The following is a 25,435-nucleotide window of genomic DNA, read 5'->3' on the forward strand; positions in this document are numbered from 1 at the left end:
CAAAACAAGCAGCTTTCACTATAAAAACAAGCAACGATTAGCCTTTTGAGTCTCCCTAAAGCATTGCATCAGAGGTCTGTCCTTAAAGATTCACTGCGAGTCTGATAAAAAAACCATCCCTTTTTTATAGAAGCAAACAAGATTGAGTTTCTCATTATAGTCTCGACACTATTGGATTTGGCCAACACTAGCTGTTGCAAATTGGAATATTGCATTAATAATTCACAAACAATGTCATATCATTTGCTCTGAAGCCCAAAAACAGAATAACAGTAATAGTAGTTTTCCTACAAATGTCACAAGCAATGACAAATGCTGATATCTTGCTTTTGAGTGCAAATTATTTTGATGACAGATTTTGGCTTGGACTTTTCAAACATTTCATAGTTTGGGTTTAACATTAAAGGGATAGTTCACCCAATACAAAAAATTCTGTTATTATTTAATAACACTTTACTTGTTATAAACCTTTTCTTTCCTCCAGCAGGCACCCAACATCTTAAGACGTGACCAAAATTCAATGTCTAGTCAGCTTCTAAGTACAATGCTATTTTGATGTCCAATACCGACGTTGATATTTGGTTGATTTTAGGTTGTGTTGGAAGGTGACCAAAATCCAATGTCGAGATAACATCTTAAACCAAAGTTGTACTGATGTTAAATACTGACATTTATTCCTCAGATTTGGCCACCAAAATCCAACATCTGATTGACATTATATTGGTAACGTCCACACCACGTCAAGCTGTAACATTATTAGACGTTGATATTTGGTTGATTTTAGGTTGTGTTGACAAAAATCAATGTCGAGCCAACATCTTAAACCAACGTCATATTGACATCAAATACTGACATTTATTAGTCAGATATGGCCACCAAAATCCAACATCTGATAGACGTCATATTGGTAACGTCCACACAACGTCAAGCTGTAACAGCGTTAGACATTGATATTTGGTTGATTTTAGGTTGTGTTGACAAAAATCCAGCATCAAGACCACATCTTAATCCAAAGTTATATTGATGTCAAATACTGACATTTATTTGTTAGATTTGGCCACCAAAATCTAACGTCTAATAGGCGTCATATTGGTAACATCCACACAACGTCAAGCTGCAACAGCATTAGACGTTGATATTTGGTGGGTTTTAGGTTGGACGTTGGACATTGACGTCGGCCTGACGTTGGGTTCTGACATCAACTAAATTTTCATTTCCAAACAAAATGCAACATCCCCGGGTCCAACGTCAATCTGATGGCGTCCTGTGCCTGCTTGGTCTATTGAACCGAAATAAATGTTCATAATATGAAAGTCAACGGTTAAAGGCTTTCAGCGTTCTTCAAAATATCTTCTTCAGTGTTCAACAAAATAAAGAAAAGTATAAAGGTTAGAAACAACGAAGTAAATTGTGAGTAAATTTTCATTTAGGGCAAACTATCTCTTTAAGATGCTATAACAAAGCAAGTCTTTGTATACTAAAATGTACGTACAATGGCACGCCACCTTACTTTTGCTTAAAGAATATTTTGAGCAACCAAAAACTTTATCAGTTAGTGATGCATGAAATAATTGGCTAAATGTATTAGAATATTGCAGACAAATACAGACAATAGCGATGATTTTCATCAAATTTAACCAAAATTTCATGTGCAAAACATGTAGCTATGTATGAAGCACTGCTCAAATGAGCTGAGTTTCTTTCTATTGTTCTGCACTGCAAATTCCCAATAAACAACATGAATGAAATCTGTCTGGGAATACTCAAATCTTGCACAAACTTCACAGATTCCTGTTGAATTCCCCCTCAAAATGTTTGCAGCGCTAACACCTGAACACTGTTGAACACTGTACAAATTGGAAAAGATCTCAGGATTCAAACTATCAGACTATAATGGGCTTGTGATTTGGGAATAATGAGGCTTTGGAGAGACATTTTTGACCAGCTCAACTGTGCATGGCTACGACCTTGGACTAAAGATCCGGAAACAACCTTTGTGCTACTGCTGGAATCTCAAGGCTTCATTGCACCGTGGCTTTTACAAGACTATCTGTGTGTTGAAAAAGAGTCACCAGTGTGGCCTCCGCTCAGGTATTCAACCCCCACCATGAGCAACCGCATTTACTTCAAACAGATTGAATGAACAAACATCCAGGCGTCCCATAAGTCTTTCTAAAAGAGTGTCATTCCTTTTGTTTTCCCTTTAAGGCAAGACACCCAGGAGATTAGCATTAAAACAGATTTACAGCTCACCAGTTTATTGATTTCATTAAGAATATTTTTGAGGTGTTCTGAAGTCAGGTTAAATATGCAACCAAGGCATTATATAATTAAACATGACCTCATTTGCTTTCTCTAATGCTGATATTGTAGATTTTTAAAGGATTTTAGTTTTTTATCACGACGTTAACAGAAAAATATATAAATTTTATCTGAAATTTTACTAATAATTATGAAAAACTGAATTGAAACTTTGAATTTATAATATAATTTGAAGTAGAAAGCATGACGTTTTTTGTAAAACATACTCTTTTATTCATATTTGTGAAGAATATATATTACAGTGCACCATGCTATTAGGAATAAAGGGTTATTTGTATGACATATGAACAATGCCCTACGTTAAAACCCTCAAAATACTGATTGGAATAACGTTGAATTGATGTAAGTGCTACTGAAGTGCAGGAAAAATCAACAAAAGCAAACAGGTGAAAGTGTCATGAACCTTTAAAGTGCCACAATTATGCAAGTTTCCTCCTGCAAAAAAGTTAACATGCATCCAAACTTTTCTTATAATATACATTTCACATTATCTGAATGATTCTCAAACAAGTCTCTTTCCTTCTAAACCCCTCCTTTCTGCAAGTCTATGCTCTGATTAGTCAGTAGTGACTGAATCATCTGAATCTCATATCAGTCTTTCCTCAACCCTCAGCGACAAACAAATGATTTTATCATAAACACAGAGCCTGCATGTGCTGTGAAGATTTACGTTCACAGTTTTAGTGAAAGTGCAGAAGTATAAATGCTTCAGTTCAAAATCTTCTGTGCAACTTTTTGCAGACTTTATACATTTCCAAACAGCTATATTACACGCTGAAAAAGCTGAACTTGGCACTTTAAAGGTCTATTTTAGATGCTTTCTTCCACTAGTCTGAAACAAAGCCTTACGAAAAGCCGAACAGGCCAAAATCTCCAAACTGACCAGCGCATGAAAACAACAACGACAACAGCATTCTGCATAGTGTCTTGCCTTAAAGAAAAAGCCTCCCCAGGGTGGGGCAACAGAAACTGACAGACAAACCAAAATCTTATGAAAACAGTGAGCGTCCCTCAGCTTGGATGCCACACAGCGTCTGCCCTGTAATTACATTTGCATAGAGCAGCAGGCGAGTGCCACTGCAGTGCCTCTGCAGCAACAGGAAGAGTCCGGTGCGGGAACACACACGCCACATACCAGACTCCACTGCCCTCCTTTTCACACACTCACACACAGGCATCCACATGGACAGGTGCACACACACACACATACAGTCCACTCACACCAGAAGCAAAAATAAATAAATATATACTGCACGTATTCCCTTGAACACCATCATTGATGGCAGTGTGCCTTCGGCAACAAGCAACAAAGCTCCGTGCTACTGGCTTTCGCAGCGCACAGTCACTATTTACAGCATTTTCATTGGTTTCGAAGACGTTCTCATTCACAGCAATGCTTAAAGCTTATTTTCAAGTGCTCCTTTTGTTCAGGCAATCCTGTGATAAGCAATAGTATAATTGAACCAGCCACGTTTATCATGTTTAGTGTGCGCTTGCATCAGTTCCCCTGTAGATTTCCCAGTTTTTTGTCATTTTTTTGGCGTTTTCTTTATAAAAACTGCAAAAACATAAGAAAGTCTTAGTTCACAAATGAAAGGTACGGCCTCCAAGCTCCTAATAGGGGTTCTGCTAGATAAAAAAGATAACGTTCCTGATAATACGGCGTTCTCTAATTAGAGAAAAGTAAAATAAAGCAGAGATGCACACCCCTCCCCCTCGCCCCTCTCCCGGGCCCTTGTGGGACAGTCCCCGCGGGGCCCTGGCTAACATATCAGCCCTATTTCTGACGCCCCGGGGCGTTCAGAGCATGCATGTTAAAGGGGCGGTGTGCGGGAATGCCAAGGCACCTCAGCGCAACATGCAGCAAGAGAGATCTGCTTTCTTTTAAGTGCTCACACAACCCCAGAGCATGAAAAAACAACAAAACAACTGTCAGAGATAAAAAAAAATATGGACTACTTATGCTTCTGTTGGCTCAGACAGAACTAAAAATAAACAAGCGCAACTTCATGCATCCTTTTAAACCATCTAGGTAGCTCTTTGAGGTAATAAAAAACGTCATTTCACTGTAAAAAAAGCAGAGGAGGACTTCCATCATCCATCCCAGAGTCTGTTCAATACTTGGCAAGCACCTGACTATGGACAGGCAGGCTTGGAGAGCCTCCACATCCATAATCACTATTATATATATATATATATATATATATATATATATATATATATATATATATATATATATGTAAAAGACGGAAGCAGCGACGTATAGCATATTTAGAGGTTCTAATAAAAAGCTGAGCTATCCAAATATACATACAAAAAAGACTAAGTACTAATTTGGTGATATTCTTGCAGTTCCTTGTATGTTCATGTGTCAGTTTTCAGATCTCTCGGGGAGATCAGTGCAAATGAAGAATTATTGCTTGAGTCTGCTCATATTCGAGGAAGGAAGTGGGTGACCGTCATGGCGGTGGTGGCCTTGTTGCCTCGCTTTACTCGGCCGTGTTTGCTGAGAGCAATGTAGAATCCCTTGTAAACGGAGGACTCATAGGCATTGTAGTTATTTGGCAGCAGGGTCTCCTTGAACTTGCATTCATCTTTAAAGGTAGCCTGAAAGGAGGAGGACAAGAGAAGCGTAGTTCAGTCACATGTAGCAGTATATAAATAGTTTCATTATTAGATTTTGTTTTTATCTTTAGTTATTAGTTATGTCTTCATGAAGAATCTTGTTGCGTATACGATATTTTACAGTGATAAAATGTTCTCTAGACACTTCTTCAGCAAGATAAAGCAGTAACTGCAAACTTATGAAAATCATATTTTTGCTAACTCTAAAGAAACATATGGTTCTCCTACATGACATATTTGTCCCGCTCATAACTATCTGATGAAATGAAGGAAGGTTATGTTATAAATGTCAGATCTCATTAATTAACAGCATCAACCTCATTTGCATGACTGTGAGGGAAAACTAATTCAATTGTTTCTCACAGTCTGACTTGCATAACACAACAAACTGAGAAAATGCAGATGACTGCAAAGAAAGTTTGAGGCGAGTTTGGTTCTGTGAGTAACTCATTAACTTTATGCCTTAACCTCAGCTGAAAAGGTCTTTTAATTAAATCACACTCTAACGATCAGTGGTAGCCGGCCAGTGAATTAGTCTTGCTTGTCCAGGAGATGCTGCAGTTTTGGGATAGAGCTGTCATGTGCTCATGGGCCCCAAAGGACCAGTGATGCACTGCGCTTGTCACATCTATGCCAAACTTCAGCCAAGACTGCCAAGTGTATCGTTTACCCTGCTAACCTGGGGACAAGCTTGACATTTTAACTGGATTACACTCAAAATCACTACTGATGTTTTTCATAATTCAGTCCACTTATTTCAGCTTTTATTGAGGGCTCTTGTAGACACATGAAATAATAAATAAGAGTGTGAAGCAAGATGAATGCATTGCACGGGTGACTGCTCGGGCTAATAAAAAAGAATGAGGCGTTTGTTTATAGGCTTAATGCAGGTAATTATTATAGACCTTCTGCTCGTGCCGCTTTGGCGCTGTGCCTGGATCTAATGCATCCCGTTTAATAATCATTTGCAATAGCCGTGCAGCTGTGGCAAACGTCCTGCTTCAACAAACTAGAGCACATTATGTTTATAAGGCATGAATAATTGAATGCAGCAGCACACTTCCATGCACGCAGTAAACACTATTATTAGTCGCGCGACCGACTCACGTGCCAAATGCATGGATCATCAATTTCTTGAAAACGCACAATGGAAGCGTCACGCACACGCGCGCTCTCTCTCTCTCTCTCTCACACACACACACACACACACACACACACACACACACACTCACTCACACGATGTCAAAGCCTCCTTACACCGGCAGGCAGAATGAAAGGCAACACAGTTGCGCACACCTACCGTTCCGTACAACCTTCCTCTGCTATTCATTGCGACAAACAGCTCGCTTTTCACACCGCACAGGCTAACCACTCCTCTGGCCACAGTGGAGATCTCTATGAGACCTGATCAAACAGAACAACCATGTTACACACAATAAAGCGGCTCCGCGTGACTTAGAACAACAAGGCATGCGGTGGGTGGAACCTCTGCAGGTGCCAATTGTGGATGCGCAAACGGCTCTCGCGGCGCGCCACCGGGCTACTACATTATTGCCAAAAAGATGAAGATCCCTGACACTTTGAGTCGTGCATGCTTCTAAGCGCTCCTGGGCCGCACAAGGAGCCGGTGTAAAAATAAGTTGGCATCTATATCCGTCCCAGCATTCATGACATGTTTAAGCCCGGCGCAGATATTTAGCACTAATGGATACGGTGTGTTTTAATAGATTTGTCTTTGACTGTGCAAGTGTCGCCTATACAGAGAATACATCGCACTCTGCGCGATTGATAACGCCAGTATTATTACTGTTATTATTAGTCCAAGAACTCACTGTACTGGTTCTCATTATGTACACCGTTTATCTTGCCATCAGGGAGGACCTGAAGATGAAACCCGATGCCTACATTGCAGTACAGCCTCCGCACTCTTTTGATGCCCAGCAGATAGTCATTCTCCCAGTTGGGATCCGGTCTCTCTCCAGAGATCCCCAGCACGGAGCGGGAGAACAGGCTCTCCCATTGCTTCTCCAGTAAACTTGTCCTGTTAGTCCTACTCGGAAGCGGACTGGAGGACACAATCCCAACTAAGAGCAATCCCAAGAGCAGAACGGCAGTCCTTGGCCAGTGTTGCGCGTTGGCCTCGCAGGACATACTGATGAGGAGCCTTTGCGCAATGGCCATCGGGTTTACCTTCGGGGCACGTGGTCAAAATTAATGGCACTAAAAATACCCCTCTTCTAGTTTTTCTTCCCTCGGCATGGTGGTGCAGGCTTAATTTAGCGAGGCAGGTCAGGACTTCGTGGCCCGAGATGAGAGAAGCAGCAGCAGGACGCGGAGAGAGCGCAGAGACACAACTTGAGGTGGAGAAGGTGGTGATGACCATGTTTTGCAGCTCCGAAGCCTCAGGTCGTGGAGAATGCCACTCACCAAAATCCCTATCTCACCTCAGAAGCCACCCTCATCCTTACATGACATCATATCAGGGGAGGGGGGAGGAAGAAGAGAGAGGAAGAGAACGAGAGAGGGAAAGAGAGATAGTTGCGAGCGGAGCTGGCCGAACTGATGATAGTGGGACGCTGCTGTCACTCCACGTGTGAAATGAGGGTCGCATGCTGAGCCTTATTGGACGGCTTGCGCGCGATCATGGGATGCGATGGGCACTCTGGCAGCGCCCAAATCGGGACGGTGGTCATATGTCCTTTCCTTATTTAGCAGGATGGTGTAAAAACAGTCCACTTGTCACCGGAGAGCAATGGCACCCCTGTCTGTCACATCCCAGGCTGTTTGTGCAGGAAGTTTACACAACGACCCGATTCCAGAATATTGGGCTCCCACAATGCGTGCCGATCATAGCGTCCCCCGTCTCGTGCGGCGTGATGTTTGTGTCCTCCGCGAGGCTTCAGCTCCTGATGTCACTCCGGTGATGATGATGATGATGCTGAGAAAACGCACTTTCAGGAATGCTCGGTACGCGCACGATGCCCGAACGTCAGCAGATGCTGCGCGTCGTTGCGCGGATCTCCAGGTGCGCAGAGAGAGCAGCGGAGCCGGACTGGAGTGACGACGGGGAGGCGCTGTTGCTGGAAGTGTGAAAAGCGCCAATCACGTTTTTTTTTCAGCAGTTTCACTGTTCCTCTGGAATGTAGACCAGAAATCAGCCATTACAAAATCCACACGTTTTGAGAAGCCACCGAGACGCATTACATTTAAATGTTAACATAATTAACCAATCCTACAACGAGCTGTAATTGTTTTGATTATTCACTGCATATGAATAGTACACTCATCACTAAATTTCAGAGTTGCATCAAGACTTAGTACATTTATTTATAGTTTATAGTAAGGCCTAAATAATTTCAATAAGAAATTATGTTATAGAATTTGGACTAAAATTTAATCATGTAGTAAGGTGTGACATACACATAAACAAACATACAAACATAAATACACCTAAAAAAAAATACAACATTAAGAGCATGTCAATTCAAAGACACTCTAAAGATGCTGGGTTGTATAAACCCAACCTTTGGTCAAATGGACAAAGCCAATGTTGGGTTATTTCTTTAAAAAAAAATAGAAATTTCCTTTTTTAAAACAATTGTTGGGTTAGCTACTATTTGACCAAGCACTGGGTTAAGAAATCCCAGGTTTTGTTAGAGCATATTGATTGATTGACAGCTGTCATTCAGCGGGTTAATTGCTCTCAGACAAACTGCAGTGTGTTGCAATACAATTAAAGTCATGACTTGAACATTTGTAGCTCTCTAGTCATCAGCTGTCTTTAAAATCCTTACATGTTTCACTAAATAGTGACATTCTAATTAGCGAACAAAACCTTAAATGAGTAGCACCTTTTGACCACTTCAGCACTGATGTGAGCAGCATTTACTTTTATAAGTGTAACAACAGGGCCTTAAGAATTATATGCAAGTAAAATCTAAAAATATTGTCACATATATGGCTTTTTTAATCTCTCACATACATAAAAGCTGATGCACCCACATTCGGTGGTTCACACGATTTCCACATGTCCATGTTGATAACAGAGCAAAACTAAGATCAAAGCAGAAACATGACCGAGTTTCAGCATTCAGTTGTCATTTCATCTCAAGTTCAGACAGATTTCGGCACACCCAAACGTCTGCTGCACATCACTTCAGTTTACCGATCCGATTCAACAGCCTGTGACTTACTAAATAATTTCTCTGAGGGAAAACACATATAGCAAAAACTATATTTCAACAGCTTCAAAAAGCACCAACAGCTACTAAATCCCTAGTCAAGAATGCCTGAATGTTTCCTAATAAATATAACAGCTTAATATGGTTCTATTCACCTTTTTCCCCCAGGTAATGAGTAGAAACTCATTTAAACCCTTTAAGAAATTAAATAAACTTTAATTTAAAGCATTTACATATTTGAAAATAAGACGAAAATGACAAGTGAAAAATAGTTGAATAGTTTAAAGTATATTTCTATGATGACAAAATGGAATTATCATTGTAATTTGCTTGTTATTATTATTGTTTCTTTTAATTACAAATAATTAAAATATAGTTGTGCTGCTTATACACATATTAAGCACATATCGGTTGAATTGTCAGTTGCTTTAACTCAAATTTAGGTCAAATATTTGACCTAAATATGAGTTGAAACAACTCAGCTGCAACCCAGGCTCATTCTGAAAGCGTACCGCTATATTCATTTCAGGAGAACGCCAAATACATCCCAGAAGCTATGTTTTTTGCAGTTTTTGCTTTTGCGAATACACCAGAAGCCGCTGTGTATGCTTTTTGAGATCTCAAAAATTTATCTCGTGAGTGCCATTCGTGTCACTGTTCTCGCGTAAACCCTCCAGAGGCTGCTGTCGACTGACTGACTGACCAATTGACTGACCCAACCTTCTCCTTCCCTAAACCCAACCAATATTGTTTTCAAAGTGCACCGATTGACCCGCCTACCCTCTCCCTAACCCAACCAACAGTTTTAAAATGCAAGCAGGAAAAAGAAAAGCCCTTGTCTGATTTTTACCATGTTTTCAGATTTTACCACATTTTCACCCTGTTATTTACTTGTTTATTTTATTTTTTTGGATTCTGTTTTTGTCTTACCCACATTCTGGAACCGATCTTTACCAATCTCGAACTCCCTAGTTGCGGTCAACTCGTCTCTGCTCTCAAGTGTGTGTCTACGTATATGTTGAGCTAAGTGGACAAACGGTGGAAAAGCCGTCCATAATGAGGTAAGCGGTCAGCTGGTAAGTGCGAAAAGGAACTGAAAAGGAATCGTTTCAAAGATGAAATGCAGCCATACGTACATCTGGCTACATACTTCACGATTTCCAGAAATGTGCTACGCTTTTATAATGAGCCTATGTTGATTTTTAGAGTCTCCATACAAAGCCTTGAGAAAGTATTCACCCCCTATCATTTCATATTATTGTTTTTCACCCATATGTTGAACAGATTTAAATTTTCTCCCTATATTAATCCACATTTCACACCCCATAAAAAGCATTTATGTGATCATTTAGCAAACATCTAAAAATATAAAAAAATGGCTTAACTTTATATCTTTAATAATTGATCAGTTATTAGTGCTAAATAATATAGTTACAATACAATGTAGATAATATATATAATAATATAGTGCTGCGCTCTGTATGAGATAACACAAAACAAAGTAACTTTTAATTCCAACAAGAATTTATATTTTTTTAATTTAATTTATTTATAACAAGTAACAATATTTCTATTTAATAAAACCATTTAGGACTGACAGTTGTCATTCAGCAGAGCAGATACAGAAACGTCAGTGTGTGGCCATATAATATGATTTTTTAGGTAAGAAGCAGAACATTTAGACATGAATATAAGTGTTTTCAGTGATATAGTCATTCCATGGGGCTTTGTGTGGGGCAGGGTTGTGACAAACCACGTAACTGGATATACCGCAGTTTCAAACCCTTTCAATTAGATTTTTAATAAGGCGGGTTTAGGCTCTATAGAGGCGACAGCTGAGGAGAGCTGCTGAGATCCAGGAGTGAATTACTCACACATGACATCAGGAGCATCAGTGGACGTTTAACATTTAACAGCACACAAATGGCATTCATACAGGCAAGCAGCTGCACCATCCACATCTTAATGAATACAACAACATATATACTCATCCAAGTGAGTTCAAGGACTTGTACAATCTGCATGATGGCACTTTTGTTGAAAGTAAAGCTGCCGTTTGGGGTGCGAAAGTGTCCAGTGGAATGGCAGAGATGGATATGAGTCAGGCCTGTGATCTTGCTGACACAGCTGATCAATAATTCAAGACTGAAAAGTGGCCCGGCTGTCTTCAGTTTACCTTTTATTTTTCTTAAAAAGCATGAAAGCATGTGCCCAAAACCAGATTGACGAATGTTATATTACATATGAATGAACAGAGGAGTGTTTGTAAATATTATATGACAAAACTGCATATTATAAAAATGAGCAGATATGGTCAAAATGTCAAAATAATTATGATATATTAGACTCTCGTTTGCCAAATTTATTTGATTAAAATACATACATGCCTACATAAATGCTATTGTGAAATTATTTTAATATAAAAACGTTGTACATTCATTAGAATTTATAATCTACTCCTATATGAGGAGTAATGTAACACAGTCCTCCTGTCCTAATATTATATTTCTTATTAATAATTGCAGTGACAACTGTGACAACAATATATAATCAATCCAATGACATGTAATCAAATACTCAGCACTGTGCATACACAAAGGTCCAATTTGGGAAAACCTGATGTGATGCGAATGTTTAACAGACTTCATCGTGTTGATCACAAAGTATCAAATGTATATTGTTTCTCTTTGCATCATTTTAGAATGACGTGGTTCAAAATCATGTAATCACTGTAATGTAAAAGTAATCCAAATGTGTAGTCAGATTACATTACCTAAAGTGTGTAATGGAGATTATGTTACTAATGCAATTTTCTTTACGCAATTTCCAATCAATAATTAACTATAATTTACACATACACATGCTTTGGAAGTTTATGATGGCTCTCCAAAGACATTGTACATTGTAAAAACGGCTTATATTGCTTTACTGTAACCCTAAACCAACTTACAGAAAATTTGAGGCATATTTTAAATGTCGAAAGACTCTGTTTTGAAATATGAGTTGTAAAAGCAATAAATAATAACTTGATTTCTAGTTGATCACTTGGAAAAGTGGCAGAAGATAGATTTTTCAGATGAATCATTTGTTGAACTGCATCCCAATCATTGGAAATACCTATTGGAACCCGCAAGATTCTAACAGAAATCAGTCAAGTTTGGTGAAGGAAAAATCATGGTTTGGGGTTACATTCAGTATTCAGCCTAAAGGTATCAAGACATTTGTTCCTAAAAGCAAAGGAGGTCAAGTTGATCCAGGATTGGCCAGCCCAGTCACCAGACATGAACATTATTGAACATATCTAGGGCAAGATAGAGGAGGAGGCATTGAAGATGAATCCAAAGAATCTTGATGAGCTCTAGGAGTCCTGTAAGAACGATTTCTTCGCCATTACAGATGACTTTCATAATAAGTGATTTGAGTCATTGCAGAGATAAATGGATGCAGTGTGACATCAGGCGTTGAGTATGGATCGTCCTCATATGCACTCTGATCTCATTATAGACGCACATAATCAAGATACACTCTGTGTTATAAATGTATACAGACTCAGTCTACCACACACTCCTTTATCTTAACCAGTACTGCTGCTGCTCCATTTACAGACTATACTAGATTACAAAACTAATGCAAAAAAAAAAATAAACATAAATAAATAAATATATATATATATATATATATAATATAGATTTTTCAGATGAATCATTTGTTGAACTGCATCCCAATCAATGGAAAGACCTAATGGAACCCGCAAGATTCTAATAGAAATCAGTCAAGTTTGGTGAAGGAAAAATTATGGTTTGGGGTTACATTCAGTATTCAGCCTAAAGGTATCAAGACATTTGTTCCTAAAAGCAAAGGAGGTCAAGTTGATCCAGGATTGGCCAGCACAGTCACCAGACATGAACATTATTGAACATATCTAGGGTAAGATAGAGGAGGAGGCATTGAAGATGAATCCAAAGAATCTTGATGAGCTCTAGGAGTCCTGTAAGAACGATTTCTTCGCCATTCCAGATGACTTTCATAATAAGTGATTTGAGTCATTGCAGAGATAAATGGATGCAGTCCTCCAAGCTCACATCACTAATATGCGACTAATATGCGGAATCATGCAACAAATTCTGAATATTCTGAAAACTCTTTTGAATTATGAGTCCTCATAAACTATCAAAACCAGTACATAGACACACACTCACACATTATATCACCACTAGTGAGATATAAAGTGGTTTCTGCAGTGAAGTTCCTGTTGTGGCAGGGATTTTGTGTGCCAGGCCGAGCTGCAAGAACAGCACTAAAAGCACAGTGTGTTCATGAGCTGACAAGAACTCAGGAGAGAACATCTGACCCCTGCAGAGAGCAGGAACTCTGCGCTCGCTATTAGCACAGCTGAAACTCACAGCACAATGACTCAGGTAAAAAATCTGTCCACCTTAAAAACAGAGGTCACTTTACTTTTGCTGATGGAGTTTCGAATCCTGATGATTTTCCAGCAATTAAGCCTTTTTTGTGCCATTGTTTGAGAACAGCCTGATGCCATCTACTGTACTACATTTGCTGGTCGTGAGCTGAAAAGTGCGCAGTCATTTTAAATTAAATCTCACCTCTCTCAACGCTCATTATGTGAGTCACTTTCTCGGTGTGACATCAGGCGTTAAGTATGGATCGTCCTCATATGCACTCTGATCTCATTATAGACGCACATAATCAAGATACACTCTGTGTTATAAATGTATACAGACTCAGTCTACCACACACTCCTTTATCTTAACCAGTACTGCTGCTGCTCCATTTACAGACTATACTAGATTATAGAACTAATGCAAAAAAAAAATAAACATATATATATATATATATATATATATATATATATATATATATATATATATATATATATATATATATATATATATATATATATATATATATATTAAAATGGGGAAGCATAAACCATAAAAAAAACTTTTTAGTAAACTTAAATGTTTTGAGCATACTTGGATGTTACGAATTACAGGTTATATTTAAACTTCATTTATTCATTCATTTTCCTGCGGTTTAGTCTCTATTTCAGGGGTTGCCACAGCGGAATGAACCCCCAACTATTCCAATATATGTTTTACACAGAGGATGCCCTTCTAGCTGCAACCTAGTATTGGGAAACACTCATACACACTCATATTCACACACACAGACAATTTAGCTTACCCAATTCACCTATAGCCCATGTCTTTGGACTGTGGGGGAAACCGAAGTACATGGAGGAAATCCACGCGAACACAGGGAAAACAAGCAAACTCCACAAAGAAATGCCAACTGGTCCAGCCTGGACTTGAACCAGCGACCACTGAGGCACAATGCTGCGTTATTTTTAAACTTTGTAAGTACATTTCAGATATATCAGATATTAAAGCCGTTTTTGCAGAGTCAGACTGTAGACAACTGATTGTAAATATAATTTCTCCAAAGGTACCATTAAGTTATGAAAGCATGTGATTTTCAAAATGGGTTATTGTAACCAATAGAGAAACATTAAAAGGACTGATCACACTAAAATGAAAATGTACTCACTATTTCCTCACCTTCAGCTGGTTTCAAAGTTCTGAGTTCTTCTGTTGAACACTTGAAGCAAGCTGAAAACCTGTAAGCATTGACTTCCATAGGAAAATCAATTAGCCTACTATGGAAGTCAGTGGTTACAGATTTCCAGCTTTCTTTAAAATATCTTAAAAAAAAACAGAAGAAAGAAACTTTATAAAGTTTGTAACAACTCTCCTCCTGTAGCCTTTTTAAGGGCATTTTATTTAATGTAATTATTTTATTTTATTTTATTTTTGCTGTTTTGTTTTCGTTTTGTTCTTCAATTTGAATGTGAACAATAAAAAAGTGAAGACCGCCAAGAACGGAAGTGAGTCAGACTATTTTTTGACCACTTCATGTAGTGCTTGGTAATAAATGACTGTTTTATAATGAATTTAAATTTCATTTGAATTTGGTAAAACAAGGAATCGAATAAAGGCGAATGGAGTGCGTTTGAGCCCACAACTATACTTCGGCAACCTCAGCCTAAAGGCCAGAACATATTCCTTTTAGTGAACTTTTTATTACTTTGCAAACATGATGGAGAAATAAATGTTTTTCAGAACATTCCGAAACAAGATCAAGAAGTTAGTTATTCAAAATCATTCATTAGATTGACTATGTTTTTTAAGGTAAGTGGTTGCAAACAATTTATATGAGCTGAATTTAAACAAACAAATAGAATGAACATTACTGAATTAAATTTGTTTGTGCAAATTCAGCTCAAATAAATTGTTTGCAACCACTTACCTTAAAAAGTGTAGTTTATTCAATGAATCAGTTGTTTCAGTGCATGAGAATGTTGTGAAAACTGAAAGAATAAAGTTAGTTCCAAGAAGGAAGTTTATTCATAATGTGGCTAGAACCATGCCAGAATATTATCACCTAAATACCACAAAACATGCAACTGCCATTACGAAAGTGGGCAGATATGATTATTTTAAGGTAAGTGGTTGCAAACAATTAGTTTGGTCTGAATTGAAACAAACAAATAAAATGAAGTAATGTTCAACTCAATGTGTTTGTTTAAATCCAGCCCATATGGATTATTTCCAACCGCTTACCCTAAAAAAAAAAGTAGTAAATCCAAAAATCATTTTTCTACAGTGTATGAAGGCAGTTTTGTTTTGGAGGATGTCGGCGGATGAAAGAAAAACAGCATGACGTCAGCGGAGGCTTTGGCTGAGTCAGCAGGACCGGAGCCCAGCGGTCCCCCAGAATTCCACTGAACTCTACACCAGCCCCGACTCCCTCTGCCCAGCCCTGGAATGACTGGCATCCTGTTAGACATCCTTGCGCCACTTTACACATTCTCACTCCCCACAGGCGAGAATGGTGTTGCCGACTCTGATGCGGGTGTAAGGTGGGTGTATCCACCTCTTTCCATTCTGTCACTTCAGCAGTGGAGGAACCAACTGCACCAGAGGAAAAGTGCACTGATAAAAAATGATTCATTAGATTTACTTAATTTTTTAAGGTGGTTGTAAACAATTTATATGGACTGAATTTAAACAAACAAATTAAGGTAAACATTACTAAAATTCATTTGTTTGTTTAAATTCAGCCCATATAAATGGTTTGCAACAACATGAAATGATTTAGTAAATCTAATGAATCATTTATTTCAGCGTGTTTGGGACTCGGGGCAAATTAGCTTGATAGACGCACACACACACATCCATAGGGTGCGAGGGGAGTGATTCATCCATGAAACTGTCCCTGAATTCTGTCCCTATGCCAATAAGCACTGCGGTAGCACTCATTTGCATAATAAATATCTCATTTCAGAGGCATGCATTCATTAATCATAATTAAAGCAAACAGAGAAGCAGACAAACATGATGTTCCTCTGAGGAAATAAATCTTGTTAGATGTGTTGTAAAGTTTAGTGTATTTCACACAGCCATAATAAAACAGTCAGAGTCACTCCAGAAAGAAAAACACACTATTAAAGCAACAGTTGTGTCAGTTCATATTTTTCTCTGGTGTGTTTTTCATTTGGGCTACACTGAAGAATTTAAAGACAGAATTTTCACACTTAAAAGATTTATTTTCTTTTTTTGTGAGCACTTTAATTAATCATGTCCTTATTCTTACTAGTAAATTATGCACCATTACATGCATTAACCCTAAATCAAATCATTTTACCCAATGGTTTCCCAACCATGTTCCTGGAAGCGCACCAAAGTTTTAGATGTCTCCCCTATCTGCCCCATTAACATCATGCTTTTGAGCCTCTTCGTGTTCTACTGAGTTGCTTAGGTGTGTTTGCTTAGGGGGAGGTAGAACATGTGTACTGCTGGTGTGCCTTCAGGAACAGGGTTGGAAAACACAGCATTATACTAATTAATAATACTAAGTTATTTAATATCACACATATACATGTAAATACAACTAATAATTTAACATACAATAAATACAACACATTTAACATCTCCATAATTTTTTTAAAATAATTAATGAAATATTAAACAAAAAATTCTCAGATTAAACACTTAAAACAATTAGGGGTTTTACAATTATTATTTTCTACTTAAAATGTTCACATTGTACCTTGCCATTTCTTTTTAATTTTAACTAAATAATAATTATAATGTTATTAATCACATTCAAAACAAAATTACAACATTCCAGTGTACGTATTGTCTTTATGGATATATCACAATTACATAAAAATAATGCAAAAATCTGATAAATAATTCACTGTCACTAAAATTGCAAGTGCCTAGGCTTGAGCAGAACATCAATATCAAGATGTGCTATAATAGAAATATTTCTTCCAGCATATTAGGAATGATTTAGGTCTCTTTCGTCACTGGTATTGCCCTCTGCTGGTGTAAATGTGGAGAGCATCAGTCCAGCTGAACAGCTATTAATTTACTGCATTGCAGCACTGGGACATTGTCACTCATTCTGTCTTGCTGTCTGCACAAATCACAACCAGCAGAAAGGTGGGAAAAAGCTTGTCCTTTATGTCCTATGCATATATTTAACATGATCAAATATGCAACCTTCAGAAGCTAACTTCAGAGATTCTTGGAAAATCAATATTCCATTAATAAGTTTGTCAACTAAAAGAGCATATTTCCATCTTTCTTTCTTGTATCTCTGCCAAGTAAAACTGAGTCAGGAAATGTAAAGCACAGGAAACGTGGATAATTCAATTGAGGTATAGAAGCATTAATAAAATTCGATTCTTGAATCTAATCTGCAGTGCTGTGGAGCTCCTATACTGTGAGCTTAATTCAAAGAAACATTTAGGTTTATTTATTTTCAAATTTTAATTTAATACAGCTTGAGGTCAGTTTACATCAAATTACACTTTAAAGTAATAGTTTAGTAAAAAATGAAAATTTGAAAGCTGTAATCTTCAGCAAGAAGATAAAGAAGATAAAATTGTGGCTCTCTTCAATTTATAAAACACAAGTAAACGGCTACTGCCACTTTTAAAGCTATATACTGTAAACCCATACAGGCTACATAGTTTATGATGATACATTGAGTTCTTATATAAAATGATATGTTCTGGTTATGAGAAATTGAACAATTTAACCTTTAATCTACATAAATAATAAGCAGAGTGCATTTATGACAGCAAAAATACATTTTTGGATGAACTACCCCTCGAAGTGTCATTTTTATATTCTGACGTTTGACTATTGCTCTGGATATGTCTAGCGTTCACATTGCTATTGTATAAACATGAAATGAAAAGTTTAAATGCAAGTGCCCTCTGAAATGTTCTTTTAAAATGAGCATTTCTTCAGGATCCTGTGTTTATTTCACTTTTGTGGTGATAAATAAGTTATTTTCATTGCCTTTAAAGTGAAATAATTGAACATGAACATAGGAGGCTGAGAAAAATGCTCATTTTAGAAGAAGACTTTAAATTGCATGTAAAGGCTTTTGGATCTGAACTTTTCATCTTATGTAATAATACAATGTAAATGTGAGTCATAGAGACATCAATATTCATGCAGTGGTCAAACTTCAGAGAATAAAAATGACACTTTTTAAAAGGATAGTTCACTCAAAAATGCATTTTTGCTGCCACATCTGAACTCTTCAAACAATCATCAAATATTTTTGATCATAATCAAGATGCATTTGTTTATTTGTTATTAAATTAAGTACATTTTTTGATGTTTATAAATTGCAAGTTTAGCTTGACTCAGTGTTCAACATGTGAGCAAATCATTTGTCCTTTTTTGCTTTTTTAATTTTTGAGAGTGTGAAGACTATTATATCACTTTATTATTCATAGTTTTTGGTCTCTGCACCTATTGTGAAGTTGTAAAGGGAAACAAGACCAACTACAACTTATACATACATATTCACATTCATTCGATTTTATAAAATAATAGCTTTACTTTTCTATAGAACTTATTTTTGCTAGTTTTCTTTGGATCTACAGTAATAGTTTGCATTAAAAAAATCCATGCAAGACATTCTCTGATGTTTCTCAATGTTGTTTTAAGTGCAAATCCAATGTTGGTACTGTGATGCATGTATTCTAGGTTTGTAACATGATTAAGACATCCAAAATTAAGAATTGAGAAATCCACAAATTAGTGCAGAAGATTATTGGTAGACCTTTTGCCCTATCTCCAACTATTTTTCTTCTGAAATGTAAACTGGTCGTACGTATTGAGCAAGAATGTATTCTTCTCCTAACATTCCTTAGGTCAACATGTGGATAAATCAGCCGTTTTCTTACCCTTTTCTTACTTCCGTCAGAAATCCGATGATTTCTGGCATATCTGGAATTCTCTATGGGAGTTTTTGGAGATTGTATATTAAAAGACTATTTCTATTTTATTTATTTTATTTTTTCTGTTAATTTTACCTTCCACAAATGACTTGAATTACTTGCCGATGGAAGATTGTATTAAAGATGGCTATATTAATGTATATGCCGATATGAGACACCTATACCATTGTTCTGTCATTGCAAATTTTTTAATAAATGTAAAAATAAAATCCATGCAAAAATAATTTATCATCAAAAAAAATATTCTTTCATTATTTTTTTTATTTCTTTCTGCTGCTAGACACAAAGTTGAATATTTCATCAGTTTAAAATTCCACGTTTACATTCAGCAGAATCTAGAAATCTCCACATGTTTGGAGCAATTTGAGGCTTAGTAACTTAGTAACTGAAGCAATTTTAGTTTTTGTATCAGGGTGCATTCAGAAACCACTTGTTTAAAAGTATTCACATGCTCCAACAGCTTCACACATCCATAAATCCACAACCTTGCTCTCTTATCAAGGCAATTATCAGACTGGCCGGCCCGCAGTGCGTGTTCTGCATGAAAAAAAGCCCTTCAGAAGCGACAGTTTACAGACATCTAGGGAAAATAAACTCCGGAACACAATGCACCACTAGCTTTCTCTACCCACAGTGCCTCCACCAAAGCTCTGTGGCACAATCCAGTGTGGTTACAGCGCGGTTTGTTTCTGGGGAAAAGCTGACCTCCAGCCATTCCTGGGTTACAGGAGCACCGGAGCGTTCCGCAGCCCTCAAAAAGCGGATATCCAAACAGGCCTTTTATAGAGAGCATGCACAGGAAGTACAATCAGTACCCGCAAATTAAACACCTCTAATTATGAGCTGAAAATGTAGAAGAGATCAGCATTAGCACACGCACGCTTCCAAACTCTCTATAAATACAGCTCTTCTCCACCACGTCCTCCATCGTGGCCATCAGACAGGATGTTACCTTGATATTTCAAGACAAACACCGCTCACACACTTCTGGAAATAACAAAAAAAGCCACTTCTTTGCATCATTAACGACATGCTTGAATTCATATTCCAGCAAAAATTGGATTCTGATATAATTAGCAGTAGGATGATGTGCTTTCTTTACGCTCCGCTAGTCTTTCAGTGTGATTAATGTAGGTGCTTAAGCGTAAGGTATTGATCTGTTCATCTCACAGGTCGCTGTGTCATCAAATTACGCTCCTCCGGGACTTGACTTTCACTATGGACTATGCAGCATTAATAGCACAAATTAAAAACTACAAACTGCTTTCAGAGGTGATAATGGAGGAGTTTTATCCACAAACATTGGATTATTAGCTAGAGGGCAATTATAACTCAGCCATATTTATTGAAGCGATTCAGTGAAACTTGTCATCATGTGGAGCCAGTGATGATCTCATTTATGCAAGTGATGATTAATGATTAATTATTGATTATTAAATGATTAATGATTAAATGATCAATTTTCTTTCAGCTAATTCTGAGGTCACCACAGTGGAATGAACCACCAACTATTGCTGCATATGTTTTATGCAGCGGATGCCCATACACTCTGGCATTTATACATACTCATACACTACGGCCAATTTAGTTTATTTAATTCCCCTATAGCGCATGTCTTTAGGCTGTGGAGGAAATCGGAGCACCCAGAGAAAGCCCATGCGAACATGTGGAGCACATGCAAACTCCACACAGAAATGCCAACTCGTCCAACTGGGACTCGCTTGCTTTGAGGACTCGTTTGCTTGCCCCTCAATTTGAAATATTATTGCAAAATGTTTTTTAAATAATACAAATTTTATTAATTATTATAATTATTATAAGACTGCGTTAAGTATGGTGCAAAAATCATTTTTGTAGTAGTTTTTGGAATGCAAATAACTTTAAATAGAACTATTTTACATAATAAATGTGTGTGTATGTATATATTTTGTTTGTTTGTTTGTTTGTTTGTATACTTTATTGTCCCTAAATGAGAAATTTTCTGTGGACTCACACAGCGCTTCAGCAAGTTCTTACACAATAACAATTAAAATTAAGTCAACATGCAAAAGAATTACATACACTATCTATCAGTGTTCAACAGTCTGATTGACACTGGAATAAAAGAAACACCTATTAAGATAATAATTTTAAAAAATTCAAATTGTAATAGGATACATTTCGAGCGCAACGTTTACTGTTTTAAATCCGAATTGCTCTGGAGCTCATACTTTATTTAAAGAAGACACTATTTTTATGCAGATTATCCACTGAAGTGCAAAAATGTAATTTTTTTAATTAAAGCAAGTTGCGTTTCAAATTAGAGGGTAAAATCTCAAAAACTGAAATTTATTTATTGTCCTTCAGCTTAGTCTCGATTTCAACACAGCGGAATGAACCGCCAACTATCCCAGCATATGTTTTGCGCAGTGGATGCCCTTCCAGTTGTAACCCAGCACTGGAAAACACCCATTCATTCGTTCACACACACTACAGCCAATTAGTTCATTCAATTGACCTATAGTGCATGTCTTTGGGCTGTGGGGGAAATCGGAGCACTCAGAGGAAACCCACGCGAACATGTGGAGAACATGCAAACTCCACACAGAAATGTCAACTGACCCAACGGGGACTTGCTTGCTTTGAGGACTCTCTTGCTTGCCCCTTAATTTAGAATATTATTGCAAAATATTTTTTAAATGATAAAATTCATATTAATTATTATACACTGAGCCACCGTGCCGCCCTATTTCCAAATTGCTATTTTTTTTACCTTGAACAACCCATTTGTGACCATTTTTCAGAACAATTGAATCTTTTCGAATCATTTTGAAGTTTTTTGTTTTCCCTTGATCAAACTCTTTAAAAAGTATGGCATCACTGATACGATTTCAAGTAAAAATGATAATTAAAAACAGGTTTCCCGACATGAACGAAAAAAAAAGTGTAATATTGTTTGGTGGTCTTATCAAGTCTACACTTGTCTAGTTTGATTGTTGGGTTTGGAGGATCAGACTGACCCGCTGGGAAAAACAAACCAAACAGTTAAGTGGAACTGCAGCAGAACAAAACATTGTGGGCACGTGGCTTTGTTTGGGTGTCTAAACTGTGGAAACTAAATAAAACTGCAGGGTTTTATATAGAAGTGGCCTTTTCCTGTCTATGGACACAGCAGCTGTTTGAGTGTACAAACATATTGGACAATAACATACCTGAAGCTGCTGCTGCAGAGCTTTGATGATGAGCACATTGGCAGCTTCAGCATGAACACATGTGCATGTAAGAAATGTGATTTGTCTGAGCAGATATTTTAGGATCGTCTGGAGGAGTTGAAGAATGTGTGGCCACAAACTAGTCTATCGTCTGCTTGGATTGCAGGACGTCAGTCAGTGCTTTTGAGTCGTCCAGGTCCCCTGCGTGACCAACTCAACCAAATTGCCGCCCACTTACCGGCAGGAAAATGACAAGCCTTAGAAGATCACTAAGTTTCCCTCGCCGGAGAAAATGAGGGACCAAAGATGGTGAATGTTTCCTGTTGGAGTGGGCGGCAGAGAAGACGTGTCCCATTCTCCTACCCATCAGCAGGTTGGCACATCTGTCCTCCAGAGGTCAGTAGCACAGCGCCATCTATTGGATGAGGAGACACAATTCAATTAGCCTAAAATCATAGGATCTGACGATCAATATAAATACAATCTTCAAATGCCCATTTTTATGATGGACATTTGATATTTTACCTTCTGATCACTAATAGGTTTACACATACATACCATCGCATAATCGATATAATCCAATAAAATATGAAATTGAAAATAGTATACCCTAATATGCATTACGTCACTTTCCATTAGACTGGCTCCTTCGTTGTCTTTGTTTATTTTCCCCACACAAAGAAATACTTAGGAATAACTTTAAAGTCTTAATTCATGAGAAATCTCTTTTTATTGATAGGTGGTTTGTTTTTGTTTTGGACTAATTAAAAAAATTATGGCAATATTCTGGAATATGAGGAGTTTATGAGTTTATGGTATAATTTCCGTCTGCCAGCCACAACCTTCAATTGTGTTATATATAGTTTTGTCACCAAGTTCATTCACACATTTATTTTATTTTCGGCTTATTGTCTTTATTAATCCGGGGTCCCCACAGCGGAATGAACCGCCAACTTATCCAGCACGTCTTTACCTATATTTTACAGTCTATGGTCTTTACGCAGCAAATACCCTTCCAGCTGCAACCCATCTCTGGAAAACAATCACACACAATCATTCACACTCATACACTACTGACAATTTAGCTCACCCAATTCACCTGTACCACGCCTTTGGACTGTGGGTGATACCGGAGCACCCGGAGGAATATGCGAACGCAGGGAAAACATGCAAACTCCACACAGAAATGCCAACTGACCCAGCCGAGGCTCGAACCAGCGACCTTCTTGGCTGTGAGGCGACAGCACTACCTACTGCGCCGCCATGTCAAGTTATGTGAATTTATTTCAAATGTTTCTTTACTTCAATGAGGGGAAAACAATTACACCTAAACTTTTTTTTTTTGGATGGAGATTCTTTTTTTGATTAAAAAAAATGTGACAACCGACATGTCAGACGATTGTTACATTACTCTATACCTCCCAAAGATGTACATATTTCTGGGCCAATTCCTCTGACAGCATTCAATGGAAGAGAGCATGGTTATTACCTAAAAAATTCAGCATGTCCAACAAAGAGAGATACATTTTAAGATTTTCATATGTATATCCTACAAATTCCCAAATTGCTATTTATTTTGAACTATCTAATTTGTGTACTTTCTGTAATAAACATGAAGAGACTTTATTTCACTTATTCTATAGTTGCACTCAATCACTCACGTCTTTGGAATAAGATTTTTTATTTATCGTCCTTATTTAAATATGATTTAAATTTGTCTATAAAAGATATATTTCTGTATCTCTCAGGCAATGATCATGCTCTCCATCTTCTTGTTATTATTATTTGTTCCACTCTTAATATTTTTCACACAAAAATAAGTTTCTAAAGGCAGTCCCTAGATTTAATACTTTTACTTGCAGAAACTGAATCTCTTATTATTAATAATAAGAAAAATAAGTTTCCTAAAGCTTATGATAATCTTTTTTTTCTTAAAAATTGAGGCTTTGTAAAGTTTGTATTGTTTTCTGTTTGTTTGTTTTTTTGTTATTATTTTTTTCTTCAATGCAGTGATGTTATTATTCTTATATTCAATAATAATAACATCAAAAACGTTGTCTTTGTTCATATCCCATCTCAAAACCTCTCAAAATCTTTTCCCTTAACCTTTGGCACTTGATTTTATGTTTGTTTTAAATAGTGTGCATAGTGTGTACGTATATCTGACTCGTTAACTCGTTAGACTGTAACGTTACTGCACTTTGGTGGTTAAGTGCTTTATAAATAAAGTTTGAATGAAAGAATGAATGAACGTCAACCAAAAAATATAAAACGCAGACATTATTTAACTTACCTTGGTGTTTTTCAAGACAAGTCATGTCCTTCTGTACTCTGTGGAAAAAAAACAGCAGACAAAGCACACTATCTAGGCTAAGTTAACGTTACATGTTTGAAAATTCAGTTAAAACGTCGTGCTCGCTCTCGTCCATGACTATAGTTTTGATAAAACGTTTTAAAGGATGGTCATACACGACACAATCCATTAATTTCAAGTGTTCTGAGCGTATATGGTAAAAAATAAAACGCAATTTGATGTATTATTAGCGAAAATTCTGAACTCATCGACCGTTAATTTGCCATGCGCGTTCACGCACTCCGACCGCTGACGTGATTACTTTTTCAGCAAACGAAGTGTGTATTTACGTCACATGTTGTTTTTTATGACGTATTGTTTTTAACCTTCAATTTCTGAGCGAGTCGGAGAGAATTGCTACGCTAATATTATGGTGAACAACAGCAGAACATCAATTTAATGGCCAAGGTAA

The 25,435-nt window shown here is 37.3% G+C and overlaps 2 protein-coding genes and 1 long non-coding RNA gene across 12 annotated transcripts in view; 1 reads left to right on the forward strand and 2 right to left on the reverse strand.

Annotated features, from left to right (window-relative positions):
* rad51ap1 (RAD51 associated protein 1) overlaps positions 1-25,307 on the reverse strand; it is a 40,371-nt gene extending 15,064 nt beyond the window's left edge. For 2 of the 5 annotated variants that reach the window (XM_073946077.1, XM_073946075.1), the window contains exons 1-3: positions 24,964-25,307; positions 22,909-23,085; positions 22,671-22,821 (exon numbers count right to left, since the gene is read on the reverse strand). In XM_073946077.1, the coding sequence (XP_073802178.1) occupies positions 22,671-22,723 (53 nt within the window). In that variant the 5' untranslated portion in view covers positions 22,724-22,821; positions 22,909-23,085; positions 24,964-25,307. Of the gene's footprint in view, positions 1-22,670; positions 22,825-22,908; positions 23,086-24,963 lie in introns of those variants that run through there. The other 3 variants (XM_073946078.1, XM_073946076.1, XM_073946079.1) reach the window with 2 other exon arrangements.
* fgf6b (fibroblast growth factor 6b) lies at positions 4,753-9,259 on the reverse strand. 2 transcript variants are annotated; one of them, NM_001009563.1, is given in 3 exon segments: positions 4,753-4,929; positions 6,248-6,351; positions 6,780-7,128. In NM_001009563.1, coding segments are annotated over 3 exon segments (630 nt in total).
* LOC141381568 (uncharacterized) overlaps positions 24,907-25,435 on the forward strand; it is a 51,828-nt gene continuing 51,299 nt past the window's right edge. For 3 of the 5 annotated variants that reach the window (XR_012401789.1, XR_012401794.1, XR_012401792.1), the window contains exon 1: positions 24,915-25,431. This is a non-coding gene — a long non-coding RNA (uncharacterized lncRNA). Of the gene's footprint in view, positions 25,432-25,435 lie in introns of all 5 variants that reach the window. The other 2 variants (XR_012401790.1, XR_012401793.1) reach the window with 2 other exon arrangements.

Source organism: Danio rerio, chromosome 4 (genome assembly GCF_049306965.1).
Source record: "Danio rerio strain Tuebingen ecotype United States chromosome 4, GRCz12tu, whole genome shotgun sequence".
In the NCBI taxonomy this organism is placed as follows: domain Eukaryota; kingdom Metazoa; phylum Chordata; class Actinopteri; order Cypriniformes; family Danionidae; genus Danio; species Danio rerio.